This window comes from Phaenicophaeus curvirostris, chromosome 16 (genome assembly GCF_032191515.1).
Source record: "Phaenicophaeus curvirostris isolate KB17595 chromosome 16, BPBGC_Pcur_1.0, whole genome shotgun sequence".
NCBI classification, from domain to species: domain Eukaryota; kingdom Metazoa; phylum Chordata; class Aves; order Cuculiformes; family Cuculidae; genus Phaenicophaeus; species Phaenicophaeus curvirostris.
In genome coordinates this window covers 16,353,131-16,369,944 of record NC_091407.1, presented here as the reverse complement: position 1 = coordinate 16,369,944, position 16,814 = coordinate 16,353,131, and the positions used below count along the sequence as shown (strand labels likewise).

General features: G+C 47.2%; 1 protein-coding gene across 3 annotated transcripts in view; it reads left to right on the top strand.

Moving 5' to 3' along the window:
* The window catches only part of GLYR1 (glyoxylate reductase 1 homolog), a 28,047-nt gene extending 13,821 nt beyond the window's left edge, over window positions 1–14,226 (top strand). For 2 of the 3 annotated variants that reach the window (XM_069870163.1, XM_069870161.1), the window contains 11 exons: window positions 1,995–2,081; window positions 3,018–3,074; window positions 4,144–4,194; window positions 4,312–4,385; window positions 6,449–6,548; window positions 7,707–7,817; window positions 8,127–8,228; window positions 9,244–9,406; window positions 9,813–9,992; window positions 10,480–10,604; window positions 10,932–14,226. In XM_069870163.1, the coding sequence (XP_069726264.1) occupies window positions 1,995–2,081; window positions 3,018–3,074; window positions 4,144–4,194; window positions 4,312–4,385; window positions 6,449–6,548; window positions 7,707–7,817; window positions 8,127–8,228; window positions 9,244–9,406; window positions 9,813–9,992; window positions 10,480–10,604; window positions 10,932–11,006 (1,125 nt within the window). In that variant the 3' untranslated portion in view covers window positions 11,007–14,226. Of the gene's footprint in view, window positions 1–1,994; window positions 2,082–3,017; window positions 3,075–4,143; window positions 4,195–4,311; window positions 4,386–6,448; window positions 6,549–7,706; window positions 7,820–8,126; window positions 8,229–9,243; window positions 9,407–9,812; window positions 9,993–10,479; window positions 10,605–10,931 lie in introns of all 3 variants that reach the window. The other variant, XM_069870162.1, reaches the window with a different exon arrangement.
* The last annotated feature ends 2,588 nt before the right edge of the window (window positions 14,227–16,814 follow it).

Genomic DNA, 16,814 nt, shown 5'->3' with positions numbered 1-16,814 from the left:
TTTCTTGATGTAGTAAATTGAAGCTGATCATCCTAGGTAATGGCTGTGGAGGAAATACCAGCTTTTTTTGAGCCAACTTCTGTTACATCGGGCTGTACGACAGAGCCCGTTAGTTTCTCCTTTTGTCAGAGGACGGGAGGAATGGATTCATATCTGTGAAATCTTACTAATGATTACAGAACTCACGTCTTAACTGGTGCAGGAAAACACTTTGCTGGCAACATACTTTCACCTTTCCAAGTGTCTTGCTATGAGCACGTTGTATCTTCACGTATTTCTGTTACAGTAAACTATGGGGCCTTTTTTTTTTTCCTCTTGCAAAATGCTTTTGTGTCTTTGAGTTAGATTCGCTCAGAAATGGATCAAAACTAATGGCTGGGAGAATTCTGATCGTGCTGATGTGTTGCCTGCTTAGATTTTATCGTATTAGCTATCTTAGGGCATCAGAGCACTTTGAGTGAGTCAATTGTGGTGGTAGAAATTATTTTCCTGGCAAATTGCAAGCGGAGTGATTTTAAATAGCTTAGCACAAAGAGGTGGCCAGCTCTGTGAAAAATGCCTGGTCACAGACATGACAATAAGCAGGCTAATGTAGGACAGCAGGCTCATAGCCAACGTAAGATACTAACGATCAAAGAAAAGGTCATGAAAATATAACAGCACTGCCTTAATATTGTTTTTCAGTCTGTGAAATAATATAAAAAAATGGTCATCTTCTTGCCTGGTTCTCATAATTTCCCCACGTTCCTAGCCCAAGGGTAGAAAACATTTATGTTGCTGTCCGGAATTACTGCAGTGTTGGGATTTGGGCTTTTTTGCTCCATCACAGTCCAAATTCTGGCTTCCCAAGTAATAAGGATGCATGAAATTCCAGAATCCAGTTGTTGCTGAGGTGTGCTCTGTCTAGAAATGCTCCTCCGGCATTCAGGATCATTCACATATACCTTCACTTTTAAGCATCCATGCATATTTTTGAAGGACCAGTGTGACTTTGTAGGTATCAGAGTAGTTTTCATCCATGCCTTACCAGCTGAAAGAGCAGTGTGGTCTCTTGGAGAGAATTTTAGTGTGCAAGGCTCTCCCTAGACACGTTAAGGCTGGAGACTGATGTCTAAATTGTTCCTGCTAACAGATGCATCAGTCTGGGTTACCTCTGGGTCTCACTCTTGCCTTTTTTGCAAACAGTACTTTTCTCCTGTGTTTCTCCCTGGACACTAAGGTATATTGTGCATTTTCAGGAAGTAATTGGGAGGGGAGATAATGTGATTCCATTTCAGGCAGATAACACGCTGTGCAGAAATCCTGCCTGTTCTCCTCATACACCATAACGACCTGTGTGTCTGTGACCTTTAGCATAAAGATGGATTTTAACCTGTATATAATGGGGAAGTACGAAAGACAAATTTTAATCTCTTGGACAATAAAACCCCCGATGCATTAAATATTATTGTGGCATTACAAACTGGGACCTGTTCAGTGAACGGGGCAGTTCCTGTCTCATGGGTTTTACAAACTTGAGCAGATGTGACTGTTACCCTCATGTTTTGAGGGTTCTCCTGTTAACAGGTAGGCTCCTTTTTTATGACAGGGGAGGATTAGAACATCTCAGACTCCTGACTGTGGTGATGTTCCTCACCCATTTGTTTAGCTTTTTGCATCCAGCAGAGGAAAATGCCGGGTCACGTGTTTGTCTTTGCTTCTCTGCTCATTGTGTGGTTACACAAGTCCAGTGATCGCTCTTGCATTTGAAGAATGGATTCTCCAGAACCAATAATTGTACTGAATTCCTTCGTTGGCAGTTTGTTTTCTTCACCTCACCTGTGTTGTTAATGCATTGTGTGTTTAAATGTCAACACTCGTGGAAAGGCATTTGAAACAGAAGCTATTTGTAGTGCTTTTCAGAACTCTCTATGTGTGTTTGTATGCTCGACGTGCTGTGGCCAGCCACTGAGATGGGCTGTAAACTCTTTCTGATCCTCCTTCTGTCTCCTCAGGACCTCACAATTCCAGAATCAAGTACAGTGAAGAGAGTGATGACTGGAACAGTGGCTGGATTTAAGTGGCCACCAGGAGTCAGTGAGGTGAGAAACTTCACAGCATATGTGATTTAGGAACTGAGTTTGTGGAATGAAATCTGTAACCATTTGTCTGGGCTGTAAAATAGTGGCATCTTCTCTTCCTCCTGTAGGAACAAAATAAGACGCTCTCGTTCTGTCTTTCAGTATTGTAAGAAAGCTAGACAATACGATTTAGAAGTACCCTGGGAAGTGAGATTTCAGTCTCACAGTGAGAAGTGGAAGCATTTGCACATTCACACTTAACTTGCCGCACTCATTTTTGCACTTTGTTTTAAAAGTATTTCTGGGACTGGCTTCCCAGAACTGGAGGAGGTGATGTGGATAGTCTGTCCCTGTCTGGATACTGTTGTATGGGGTCATTTAATTGGATTTCCCTCATAAGCGGCTTTTGGAGACCTTTTGTTTTTGTGTATAAGTGATCAATAAAGCAGAGTAAGAGCAGCATGACTGTAGGTGCGTGCCCGTGATGCTCGTCAGGGAGGTGAGATATAAGATACCTGGGCCTACAGTCCTTGATGCTGTTAATATTAATTAGCAGGGTTTGCCTAACGTGATAGTGCATGGTGTAATCTCCAGCCAATTCCCAGAATGTGGATGTAAGGAGTTCCTTGGAAGCTGGAATATAAGGGTTTTCATTCCCTTGGGAAGAGGAGGAAGCAGAATATGACATCTTTTCCTCCCATGTGCATCTTGCTCATAATCTCTGGTATTCCTACAGATGTCAAAAAAAGAGGAATTTGACTTGAATGTCTTTGTTTTTGAGAATGAAACACAATGAAACCTGCTTGATGGAACCAGGCTATGTGATACAGCGGGTACATTTTGTTTTCCACCTTAAGCTGTTGTTCTTGTCCAGCTTGGGAGAACAAGGGAGTTGTGCTGTGGTTGCTCAGTGTCTCTCTGGGAACGTTTCTGAGCCTGTGCTTTCTCTCTTTGTAGCCTGTGAAGGACAGTGATCCACACTTTCATCACTTCCTGCTGAGCCAGACAGAGAAGGTGAGGATTTGTCAGACAGGATCATTTCTGCAGGTCTTTCTAGCCTGGCATCCTGCCCTTTGGGACTAAGCACAATGAGGATCTGTAAAGAGCTCTGGAATTCTGTTCTTTGAGGGCTAGCAACAATTAGATTCTTACGTGCGATCTGCAGTTCAATTACTTCCTAACCTGAAAGTTTACAATGATTTAGCATTGAGTACAGTGAGTAGTTTAAGTAATTAAAGATTATCTAGCGCCAGGATTTGACTCATCTGTTGTAGTAAATGCTGTAGATTGAACACTGAGAGGTAGAAAAGTCTGGTTTTCTGTTTAAAAAACCCTGTTATTTGGTTGTCTTTGGTTGTTCTACCAGTTCGTTCATCTGGATTAACTTGTCAATTAACTGAATATGGCAGGAGAGTTTCCAGGACTAGAAAAGCTCCATGTGAAATACAGCCAGTTTATCTCCTGAGATTCAGAAGCCTCTCAGGATTCTGTCTTCAACAGTGAACATTGGGAGGAAAAGGAAGGATCACATTAAATGAAAAAGGATTTATGTCTAACTGAGGATCTAGGCAGAGCCGGAAGGATTAGAAGCAGCTAACAGTTTAATCTAGACAAGCTCACAATAAGCAGCATGGGAAGGAGCAGCCTTCACTTTAACGTTTGTTGAAAGCCACGTGTCTTCTCATGTCAACAAGGTTTTGCTTCTGCAGCTGCATTGATGTACTGAGCATAGATGTGAGGCAGGGCGCTCTGGGGCGGGCTCGAGACAGCTGCTTTCTTTGGGCCAGATGTTAGAGTAGAGTTACCGTGGATCCTTGCCTGTGGACGAGGCTCTTGTGTGAGCTACAGGAAGGAGCTTGCAGTACCTGTATTAGAAGATGGGCTGAGTCGCTGGGGTAGGATGGGAAAGGAAGGCTTTTGTTTTTATTTTCTGCCACTGAGGGAAGCCCGAGAGCTTCCTTGCTTTGCAGATTGTGGTGGGTGGGTGAACTTGTTTATTTCTGTGCAACGAGGATACGGTCTGTTTGCTCAGCGGAGCAAATCAACACTGTTTTCCCTTGAATGCTCTGTCTTGTCCGTACAGCCAGCTGTCTGCTATCAAGCCATCACAAAGAAGCTGAAGGTTTGTGAAGAGGTAAGGCAGCTCTTGGTTTTGATGGATTTTCCGTATTGTCATGAGGACTTGCGGTTCCTCCAGAGCTGTGCACTCTATTTTTTTTTTCCCTCTTCCCCCTCCATCCCCGCCCCCCAGGAAACAGGATCCACCTCCATCCAGGCAGCAGACAGCACAGCCGTCAATGGCAGTATCACGCCTACAGACAAAAAGTAAGATCTCCAACGCACTTCAGCCATTTCCCTTCCTTTTTCTTCTCCCCAGCTCATACATGCAGCCATTATCCAGCTTGTCACTGAGAATAAATAAACCTAACATTTCCCTCTAACTACAAATCTCTGTCCTTGTGTGAGACTCATCTAGGGGGCAGGGAGGGAGGTAGGCAGCTCAAACCAAACGGGCTGTACAGTAGGAAAATGCAGAATAACGTCTGGCCTGGATATGTTTGTAATCCAAGGCTTTTCTGCAATTGACATTTTCCTGTCGGACACACTGCAGAACGTTCCGAAATGCTGCTGCTCAGAGCTGTGTGAGGCAGGAAGATAAAAGGGTATCTTTCTCCAGTAGTGCCTGGCAGTTAACTGGCGTTATTTAATCACTCTCTTGTGCATGTAGAAGACAAGAGGAAGAGGGAGGCGTGTTCTCGCAGCACAAGAGCTTTGCTGTGTAACACATGAGCTTTCTGGTTTCTTCTAACGTCCCCCTTCTCCTTTCTAGAGTGAGAGGAGCCTAACTTGAGCTTCCTGTTTCACTCTGTAACTTCCGCTCTGTTCAAATTGAGTTCAGGCCGCAGCCTGCTCTTTGCCGTTGGGGTCGTTCTCATGGGATGTCAGTTCTCAACTGTACTGCAGGGGAACCAAAATTACGATGAAGCTGTTCAGGTAAAACAGTCTCTCAGGAAAGCGTCGCTCAGAGGCGGGTTGGGAGAGAAATAGTATCTCTGTTTTAGAGGCTTGAAACTAGGTGGATCATGTTTGAGCTGTTTCAGGAGCCTATAGTGACTTGATCTGTCCTGTCAGTTTGCTCTAACAAAAGGCAGCGTGGGTAGCTGAGGGAGTGCAGGTGGCTTGCGAAAGCCACAGTGTGTGGCGTGACTGTTTCGGAAGAATTATCTGGGAATGGCCAGGCACATTTTGACGTGAAGTTCAGTCAGATGTGTGACTGAACACTTCAGGATCTCCTACAAGAACTATGGGTTTGAGATAAAGCCAGCTGCATGATGGCTAAAAGGATCCTAGCGGCAAGGACTGCAGAGGAATTTCTGTTGCAGAAACTTGTTAGTGTTTCCTTTTTCTTGAAAGGGGCGAGCAAAACTCTTGCCAGATTTGATAGGGGCAAATGAGGGCAGGCAGCTGCTACCTGGGACTGTGGTGTTATCACTTGTGGTAACCTGTAGTGGCCTGTTACATCCTTTCTTTCTGTATCTGTCCAGATTTACAGCTGTAGAGCAGGGATGAGGTCTTTGGTCTGTGTGTGATCCTTAGCCTAGTAGCCCTTGCTGGTGTTTATTAAAATAAGGTTGCAATGTGTCACTCAACGCTATAAGCAAGTTGTGCATGTGACTCGGTTTAAAAATCAGAAGACTAATAGAGAAGCACTTTCTGATCTCTGATTGTTCCCATTCTCTTCAATAAGGCTGTGTCTGGCAACAGAAAGCACAAGAGCAGCAATTTTAATAAAACAAAGCAAACAAACCAACCTCGCAAAACAGATAAACAAAATGAGGCTGCCCAAACCTTTAATGTTTTGGTAGTCTTGTGAAGCAGACTGAAGGCTCTTGATCAGGGAGTGCAGGGATTGGATGAGGGGGAACATTTTTAAGCTGAAAGAGGGGAGATGGAAATGAGATTTTTGGGAGAAATGTCTTGCTGTGAGAGTGGGGAGGCCCTGGGCCTGGTTACCCAGATTAGTGGTGGCTGTGCCACCCCTGGAGATGTTTAAGGCCAGGCTGGGGGTTGAGCAGGGGGTTGGAACTGGATGTGCTTTAAGGTCCTTTCCAACCCAAAGCATTCCATGATTCTATGAAATTGTTAGGGATGCTTAGTTAGCTAAATAAATTCTGTCTTGCTTTTAAAGCTCAGTCTCTCTATGCATTTGGAATGGGTGGCTTAAAAATCCTCTTCTAGCTATGACCACAGTGGAAGTTGTTTGGTTTTGTGCTTTTGGGATTTTTCTGCTGGTGATGCTCCAGGGTTTGCTTTTCATAATTTCCAAGACCATGAGAAGCTGACACCAATTGCTTTCTGTTCTGTTAATGTTTTTCTCTCCTACTCAGGATAGGATTTCTGGGACTTGGTCTGATGGGAAGTGGCATTGTCTCCAACTTACTGAAGATGGGTCACACTGTCACTGTCTGGAACCGGACTGCTGAGAAGGTAAGCATGTGCTTAAGGTACAGGTGATGCTTAACCTTTCCTAAACATGTTACCATCCCTAGCTCAGGGAGGCCTGGAGTCACCAGTTGGTGGGGCCTGGGAGAGGGTGCCACATAAACATGAGTATCCGCTTGCTGCCCTGTTCTGTAATTATTTCGTAGGTGCGTGTTGGTGGCCACTTTTGGGTAGATACTAGAGCTTGTAGTCTTAGTATGGTCACTCTTACGTGAACAGCCCCCACCATGCTGGCATTTTGAATGAGATTAGAGAGTAACCAGAAAAACTACAGCTGTGTTTGAGTTGAGGAATGCAAGGTAGAGTGCTTCAGGAAATGCTGCCGGTGGAAGTGGTGGAATCATTGTGTGAAGGAGCTTGGCATAAAGACCAGCTCCTGTGGAGCTGATCTTAGCAGTGGTGCGGTAAGGTGCGCTGCTTGACCACAGCTTCATCTGCACGTCCATCATGCTGTTCATGTTGCAGTAGCAAAGGCTTTATTGAAAACCTGCTATGTCCTAAGGCCAGGATGAGAAAGATTTTATAGGTGTATTCAGAGTGAAAGTGGAGCTTATAGTACACTCCTATTGTAGCCAGCATTGTTCTGTGTAGTTGAGGAGGAAAAGTAGGTAACGGGGGGACATGAGGTACTTGTGATATTGTAGAATATCAAAGGTGAGAAGGGCACTGTGTTAGTTTGTTAAAAGGGATTACGTGATTTTTTAAACTGCAAAACATGGATAGTATGAGGTGATAGGGTAAGGAGCTAAGATTTTGAAGCAACAGCCCACTAAAACATGTCAGTCTGGGCTGTGCTTGTTCTTGTTCACTGTCCAGTAGCATCTTTTGCTTTGTCTGTTTACAGGTTGGGTTTTTCTTCCCCCCTCATCTCTCCTACAAACCCCACAAGATTCAATCTCTTAGTATTTAACCATAAGCGTTTTCTTTTTCTGTGTCTTTCTTTTGAAGTTCTTCACTTGGGCTTTTAGAAAAGAGCCCCTTGTTAGGGATAGGCCTGCAGCAGACAACTTGGTTGCTGTGTAGTTGCCGTGCCTGACTTGGTTTGATTTGGGTCCAGCAGCAGTGTTTGTTTCAGCGAGATGCTAGATAATCTGTTTGCTCTGTACTTATTTTTTCTTATGTTTGGATTTGTGACTTTTGCAGTGTGATTTGTTCATCCAGGAGGGGGCACGGCTGGGAAGAACCCCTGCTGAAGTTGTCTCCACCTGTGACATCACCTTTGCCTGTGTATCAGATCCAAAAGCAGCAAAGGATGTAAGGATTAGCTCTTATTTTTCCTCCACTAGCCAGCGTACAAGATACAGTCACCGGAAGCCAGTTCTCATTCCTACTGAACACGGTAGCCTGAGTCGTCGTAGGTGCTGGCTGATGCAGCAGTGTAAAAATACATGTCCCGGCAAACGTCATCCTTTTAAAATCATAAACCATGGTGGGGGGCAGGGGGTTTGGTGTCCCTCTGGGTGTCTGCCATGGCAGTGCTGGGCTCATTTGAGCTGCTGTCCTGCAGGGTTGGAGTTTCTTTGCAGACACCCTATTGCTTTACCGCTCTCCTGTTCCCCACAGCTGGTGCTTGGTCCGAGTGGAGTGTTGCAGGGCATTCGCCCAGGGAAGTGTTACGTGGATATGTCCACTGTGGATGCAGATACAGTCACAGAGCTGGCCCAGGTAATCGCATTGAACTGAACTTCTAACCTCTGTGCTGCAGCAACAGTACTGCAGTTCTTGTTGCTTCAGGCATGAAGCTGTTGATAATGTAAACGTTTCTGAGGATTTGGGGGCTTCTTTTGGGTGACGGTCAACGGTCAAGTCCCAGGCAAATAAGACAAAATAAACTATCAAATCTTGACCAGCAAATGAAGTTGGGCGAGATGTGCTCTGGTGATAACCACAAAGCCTGTAGGTTTGGCAGGGCTGTTAACTGGCACTGGTGCAAACAGCCCGCCAAGTGTCGATCCCTTAAGAATTATATAGCCAGCTTGGAATTCTGTAGCAAACCGGAGGAGAAAGCACTGTCTGGATTAATAACTGTCCTTCAGTTGATAAAGTGCACAATCTCAGTATTGTAAATGATCTAGCTGGGGAAAAAGGAGGTCTTCATGTTTTGTTCTGTAGAAATAGTATTGTAGAGAGGATTTCTGTAGCAGCATTCTGATTATTTCTGATATGGTATCTTTGATTTCCTCTTTGGTGCCTGGGTTATCATGCTGTGCCCTCAAGGCAGTGTGAGGCATTGCATGAGGAAGGGGAGCTTATTCTGGTGAAGTTCTAAGCAGACATTGGTGATGCGTAATAGGAATTTGGAGAATGAAGAGTCCTATGTGTTAGTAAACCTCTGGCTGAAGAGAACTGTCAAAGGCCTTTCCTGTTAGGGGAAAATATCCTAACAGTCAGTCTTCTGAGATTCCTACACCACGTGTACAACTTCAGTGCTGTTTCTTTAGCTTTTACAGGGTGCAACCACAAACACCTGTCAGTTCAGCTCTTTAAAACGTGCACACTGGTAACGGGTGCCAAATAATGTTGCTGGAGCGTGAGCGCAACTTTTGGTCTTGAGCACCTTTTGCAGGATGGTTACTGCAATGCTCCTGCTTTCCTCTCTTTGTATGTCTGAGCTGCGCTGCCTGCTCAGCCTCGGTGCGTGCTGTTCATGCACAGCTGACCACACGTGCTCTCTTTCCAGGTGATCGTGTCCCGAGGTGGTCGCTTTTTGGAAGCACCGGTCTCGGGAAATCAGCAGCTCTCTAACGATGGGATGCTTGTGATCCTGGCAGCTGGCGACAGGGGCTTATATGAGGACTGCAGTAGCTGCTTCCAAGCGATGGGCAAGACCTCTTTTTTTCTAGGTAACTGGAACATGAAGGGCCTCCTTGCAGTTTCTTAGTGCAAGGACTGGGAATTCCAGCAAGGAGTCAGAGATGCGTGTTCTGTTTCTTGTTCCCTTGGGCAGTATGGGAAACTCTTCTGAAACTTGACCAATTTCAGAGGCTTCAGCCTCAGTTTTCTTTTTTAAATACTGGCTCATTTTGGAAGATCCGTGTTGCTTTTCATTTTAAGTTGTATTTTGGTATGGTTTCTCCCTTCCATTGAGTGCTTGGAAAACAGGTAAGTTTACCGGAGGATATCAGGGGAAGGGAGAGCTGCCACGTGCTCAGTGTGGCAAGTTTAGTAGCAGTGATACTGTCCGGGGCCGGGGAGCGAGGCTGCTTTGTCTTTTGTGGAGAAATGCTGAATGGTGTGTTTCACTCCTAGGTGAAGTAGGCAATGCTGCCAAGATGATGCTGATTGTGAACATGGTCCAAGGCAGCTTCATGGCAACGATAGCAGAAGGACTGACTTTGGCTCAAGTGACTGGCCAGTCCCAGCAGACCCTTCTGGATATCCTCAATCAGGGACAACTTGCCAGCATCTTCCTGGACCAGAAGTGCCAAAGTAATGTTCTTTTACGTTATTTTATTATAGGACATTTGCCATAACCTAGCAGCATTTCAGATAATGGCAGAAGGGAGAAAATAACTGTCCCATCTTCACCAGCCTTCAGGGATTCTAAGTATTTTAGGCGTTCTGGAGATGAAGAGCTTAGTTCCATTCCTTCTCCTTTATAGCTAGGGCTTCTGGGAATACTCCTCATGCTCTGCATTATCTATAGTCTGCTTGGACTTGAGTTCACAGTGAGGATTGTGTTGGGGCAGAGTGATAAGTGAAACGGAGGGCAGGCTGCTTAGAAATCCAAACTCGCTTTGTCAGTGGGCAGTAGTGACACTCTTTGCTGTGGCTGGATGAAGATGGAGAGCAGAGAAGTAGAAGAGCTAAAAGCAGTTTTCTTGGTGTTCAGGGAAGACTGAATTGCATGCCCTTGCAGTGCAGGCTTGATTTGCTTTTTGTAACGTTTAATTTTTGCATGCATTCCTCTTGACAGATATCTTGCAAGGAAACTTTAAACCTGATTTCTACCTGAAATACATTCAGAAGGATCTTAGATTAGCTATTGCACTGGGTGATTCTGTCAACCACCCAACTCCCATGGCAGCTGCTGCCAACGAGGTAAGAGTTGTTCAGAGATGTTACTCAGCATTGCTTCAGTAGAGCTGTTTGTCAGCAAGAGACGATATGTCTAACAATTAAGTCATCTCTAAGACAGGGGAATGGCGATTGAAATAAATCTGACTAGGATGGAATTGGATTTATTTTGATTGTAGAAGCGCTTAGTGGTAAACACAGATGGCCTCAATGAGATCTGGTGCGTTCTGATCTGCTCTGTCTCATTACTTGCAGTTCCCTGTTTGCAGTGGTCAGTGAAGTAATTTTTCTGCTAGAGAAAGGCTTCACACAGGAGCAGATGCTGATCCTTTTCTAATTTCTCTTCTCTAGGTCTATAAACGAGCAAAAGCATTGGACCAATCAGACAACGACATGTCTGCAGTGTACAGGGCCTACATCCACTAGGCTGCACCGTTCTTACTGTTAATACTATGATTATTGATTAATATTATTATGATACTGGGTTTTAACTCTGGACCAGTCCATCTCTGTCTCTCCATTTCCTTTTATACACAGACTTTGAGATCTGCCGCGGAGGCAGCTGCTGCGGTGAGCCTTCCCCTGATGGCAGAAGGGGGGGTGGAGGGGGCTCGGATTGTTGCAGTTTAATTAGAAAAATCCATGCCACGCACTGACGGTCATGGAACAGAACAGTGGCGGCTTGTTCAGGAGCTCTGAGGCAACTCTGCCAGAAATCTGCTGCTTGGCTGCTTTTATTTTCCTATTTGTATGCTTGTCCAAGATGCTGTTTCTAACGATCTGTTTTCTCCTTTTGCTGTGAAATAATGTGTGTGTTGGACTCTGTACATCAAGGGCACAGGTGACATCCATCCCATCTTCCCACAAATATCACTAAAGTCCCTGTTCCCAAGTGAGGTGAGGAGCATTCATGTTAACCGGCCACTGTAAGAGAAAAAGCGCCTCCCATGGAGGAGAAAGGCACTTCCAGAAGGTAAAACGGGGTCACATGCAACATTGTCTTGATTCTGTTTTTTTAAACTTTCACCTCCCCAGCACCTTGATGGAGGAATTCCTCATACTGTTAAGAAGAACAGATCACATCCATGTCTTCCCCTGTACAGACTATAGCTTAGGGAACACGAACCTTACTGAGAATGAGAGGATATCAGTGGAGATGAGCCTCCTAAAAGGCTAATGGCAGCTGCCCGCCCCACAAACAGTCCTGGAGACAGACTCATTTGCAGAGGCAACTGCAAGAGAAGCACAGAACCTAAAAGTGGGCCAGAGAGTCTGTTTGGGGAAGGAACAAACCTCAGGCTTATGTTACTTTACTTCTTGCTTCTTTTGATTTTGGCTCTTGATCACAAAGGTGTCTTGGATTGTAGGTGTCACAAGCAGAATGGTGAATCTGAAGGAGAGGAGAATGATGATCATAGAGCCGATAGACTGAGGACCCTGAGCTCCTTTCCAGCTCTCTCTCTGGCCTTTGCATGGTTATTGTATCTTTTAGCCTGTTTGCCCATCTTTGAAGATGGGCAATGATTACACACCTCACAAGGATATTTTGTGTACCAATGAGTGATCTTTATATGTGTCAGGTTTTCCATACGTGTTCTTAGCATGACTACTCTGGGTGCAACACTAGCACAGCGTGAGACTTTTCGCTTGTGGCCAGATACCAACTCTAAAAGGGTGAGGAAATAAAATGGGAGGCCGAGACCACTGCTGAGCTTCAGTCGAGGTGTGGGGCTGGAACTGCAAAGGCCGGAGAACAGAGGTGTTCTCAGTGTCCATAGCCGAGGATGCTTGGCTCTCTGAAAACATGCGGAGCATGGTTTGGGGTGCATTTGACATTGTTCTCTGTATTAGCCTTTTAGGAGAGTTCTTGCAATTTAGATTTACGAGTTAGTAAAATGTGAGTAAGGAACTTCATTGGCCAAAATCCCTTCTCGGTGGCACAATCTCCTCCCTTGGATTGGGATTCTGAAAGGAAAGAAAGCAAATTCAAATTAGACTGTGTTCCTTTACACCAGTGAGGTCTGCCCCTCCCACCGTCTTATTTTGCTAGGAACTTAGTGGCTGTGTAGGGAAGTTTCCCCATGGGTTCAGATTTCTTACCAATCCTGCTTTGTGCAGCACGTGGTTCAGGGGCACCTTCCTGAGAAACAGAGGAAGCATCAGATGCTCGTTAGGCATCGTGACATCTAACACCTTTGTGGGATATTTTGCCTCCTGTGGTCGCTATTCTTTGTGGGCTGATCTTGTGTCATGCAATCTGTTCTGTGGTGAACGTCTTGTCATAGACGACCCATTAGGCATCTCCTTGCCCTTCTGTCAGTGCTGCAGGTGAGCAATGCGAGCTCTGCACCCGTCTTTCTTTGGCAACGCAGCCATCATCCTGCATAGACATATTCATACTAAAGGCACACGTAACAGCCCCGTATAACCAGCCATTAGCCTGCTTTTCACACTTTTGTGCTTTCCCATCTGAAAGAATTCAGCTGTTGGCATCCCAACTCCTTGGTTAAACACACTGCAGTTCAGAAATCCCTCGTGTGAAGCATATATTGAGGGCATTTGGGGAGAATGGAGTTTTGGGGGGGCAGGAGGTAAGACCATAGGTTTTTAGTGTAAGAAATCCTTTGAGAGGAAGAGGGAGGTGCTGTCCCACGTCCAGCTGAGAGCGAAACGGGTGCAGCAACATCCCCGACCAATCCCTGCCGAGTTCTCTTGGGCCAGTGGGAAGGTGAATGGGTCTGAGCAAAGATGGTGAAGGATCTCCCTCTCTTTTACTTTGTGGTGCCTCTGGATAGAGCAAGAATACAAACAGAGCTTTTAAGTCCTGGGATGTGTGTTTCACAGCAAATTCCAAGAACCGCATTTGTGATGAGGAGACGTTAGGCAACTCGCTGCTGCAGGCAGCGAGTAATAATTGTTTTCTAGTAATAATGTAGTTGTCAAAATGGAGATCATTCTTTCTCTGGGAGTGGGAGATGCAGACGAGTTAAACACTGTAGTTTATCCTGGGAAAGTGCCTGCAGCGTCTCGGCATGGGAGGTGGGAGTAGAGCGGTCCCAGATGCGCCAGGGAGGAGCAGGAACCTGAGAGCTCTGAAGCAGAATCGAAACAAGGAAGGAAGATGGGAATAGCAGAAAGCAGACTGTTGTGGATGCTGTTTGAGACAGACTCATGTCCGTCTCACTCAGATTCTTGTATTTATGTCTGTAGCCTCTGAACATGAATCTTGATCTGTTCCTAGGCCTGAGAGTTGGGGGAGGGCAAGGGGGGACGCTGTGGATTGAGAGATGCTCCAATCAAACTGGCTAGTCAGTGTTGTCTTAATATTGTTGACGATTCTGTAAAGTTCCTTTTTATGCGGATTTCTGTTTTAGCAAATTGCTTTTTTTGACTTCCCTCGTTTTTAAAGAGAAAATGTGACACTTGTGAAAAGCTTGTAAGAAAAGCAGTTTCTTTTTCCTCGATGATAGATCCTATAGTTAATTAAGGTTGTGAATTTTTTTTTTCTCTTGCCTTGTTTTTAATTAACGTTTGTCATTCAGAATAGGATGTGTGAAAATGTTTAAATGGCAAAACAAAACGATTTTTTTTTGTGCAATTAACAAAGCTACTGGCAAAAAGAATAAAACCTTTCTTGGTAACACAATGTTCTGGTGGCAGTTTCTGAAGCCTCTCAAACTGCTGTGGTGGCATTAAGGACGTACTTGCAGTCTCCTCAAATGTTACAAGATGGAAGTTGCTGAAAACCAGCATTTTGGTGCTTACAGAAGCCTGATAGTGCCAGTGAGATGTGACAGAGGGTGGATGGGGCAGCATCCAGTGATCCTTCCCCTGCACTCGGTGGTGATGGTGATGCTGCATCTCAAATCCCGAGCTCACTTTTGGGCCCCTCACTCCAAGTAGGACATGGAAATGCTGGAGCGCATCCAGAGAAGGGCAATGGAGCTGGGACAGGGTTTAGAGCACAAGGGTTATAAGGAGCAGCTGAGGGACCTGGGGCTTTTAGTCTGGAGGAGATTGAGGGGAGACCTCATGGCTCTCTGCAGCTCCTGGAAAGGAGGTTGTGGTGAGGTGGGGGCTGGTCTCCTCTCCCTGGTTGCCAGTGACAGCACAAGAGGTGCCAGGGGAGATTTAGGTTGAGTATTAGGAGGAATTTCTTTTACTGAAAGGGTTGTCAAGCATTGGAGCAGGCTCACCAGGGAGCAGTTTGAAATCACCGGCCCTGGAGGGGTTCAAAAGACACCAGCTTCGGTGCTGGTGCCTTCTTGTGTTCTCTGAGCAGTGGGAGCCTGGGAGCCCAGTGGCTGAGCCTTCAGGATCCTTCTGGCCTTGGTGGTGTTTGAACACTCACTCGGCAGTGAGGGGGGTTCCAGGAGCAGATCTCTGACCTGGCACATCGGGTTTTGTGGCTCCAGGCAGCCCTGGCTGGGGAGTGGTGGAGGTTGAGGCTGGGACCACAAGGGCCAGTGTGTGATGGGGAGTGTCAGGGAAGGTGAGGGGCAGGTGCACCGTGGCTTTAACCTGGTGGTTAGCAGTGATACAGAGAACAATCGCTGCTGCTGCAGAAGAGCAGCTCCTCTGCTCTGTGAGGGTTACAGAGCCTGCGCTGCATCTGGGGCGGAAGCTACCGCTGCTCCCCCCGTCCATAGGGGAACCCACCTGCTTCCCTGTGCTGCCTCAGGGCCAGGATGAATCGTTTGATTGGAAAAGACCTTGGAGATCTTCCAGTCCAACTGAACCAGATCCCTGAGCACCTCATCTGCCTGTCTGTTAAACCCCTCCAGAGATGGGGATTCCACCACTGCCCGGGCAGTCTCTGCCAGGGCCTGAGAATCCTTTCTGTGAAGAAATTATTACTGATACCAATCTAAACTTCCCTTGGCACAACTTGAGACCATTCCCTCTCATCCCATCCCTTGTTCCTCGGGAGCAGAGCCCAGCACCCACCTCACTACAACCTCCTTTCCAGGAGCTGCAGAGAGCAATGAGGTCTCCCCTCAGCCTCCCCTTCTCCAGCCTGAACAGCCCCAGGGCCCTCAGCCACTCTCGCAACCCCTGTTCTCCAGCCCTTTCCCCTTCTCCGGATGTGCTCCAGCCCCTCAAGGTCTTTCTTGGAGTGAGGGGCCCAAAACTGAACCAGGATTCGAGGTTTGGCCTCCCCAGCGCCGAGTGCAGGGGACGATCCCTGCCCTGCTCCTGCTGGCCACCCCAGGGCTGATCCAAGCCAGGATGCTGGTGGCCTTCTCGCCCACCTGGGCCACTGCTGGCTCGTGTTCAGCTGCTGCCACCCAACACCCCCAGGGCTTTTTCCACCAGGCAGCTTTCCAGCCGCTCTTCCCCAGGCCTGGAGCTGTACGGGGTTGCTGCTTGTTGATTCCCAAGCGCAGGGCCCGCTCTTTGGCCTCGCTGCCCTCAGCCCGTGGCCCCCAAGCACCGGCAGCCAATGGGGGCGCGGGGAGGGGGCGCGGCCTGGTGTGAGGGGGCGGTGCCCGCAGCCAATGGGAAGAGCGTGGTCTCGTCTCGGGGAGGAGCGCAGCGCCTGTAGCCAATGGGAGAGCGGGAGGCGCGGGAAAGGGCGGGGCCGGCAGCCAACGGGAGCGCGGGGGGCGTGGCCTCTGGGCGCAGAGCGGAGCCGCAGCGGGGCGCGGCCTAGAGAGGCTCCCAGCGCCCGCAGCCAATGGGAGCGCGGAGAGTCAGAGAATCACCAGGTTGGAAAAGACCCACCGGATCATCGAGTCCAACCATTCCCATCAATCACTAAACCATGTCCCTCAGCACCTCATCCACCCGTCCCTTAAACACCTCCAGGGAAGGTGACTCAACCCCCTCCCTGGGCAGCCTCTGCCAATGCCCAGTGACCCTTTCCAGGAAAAATCTTTTCCTGATGTCCAGCCTGAACCTCCCCTGGCGGAGCTTGAGGCCATTCCCTCTCGTCCTGTCCCCTGTCACTTGGGAGAAGAGCCCAGCTCCCTCCTCTCCACAACCTCCTTTCAGGTAGTTGGAGAGAGCAATGAGGTCTCCCCTCAGCCTCCTCTTCTCCAGACTAAACACCCCCAGCTCTCTCAGCTGTTCCTCATAAGGCCTGTTCTCCAGCCCCCTCACCAGCTTCTTTGCTCTTCTCTGGACTCGCTCCAGAGCCTCAACATCCTTCTTGTGGTGAGGGGCCCAGAACTGAACACAGGATTCAAGGAGCGGTCTCACCAGTGCTGAGTCCAGAGGGAGAATAACCTCCCT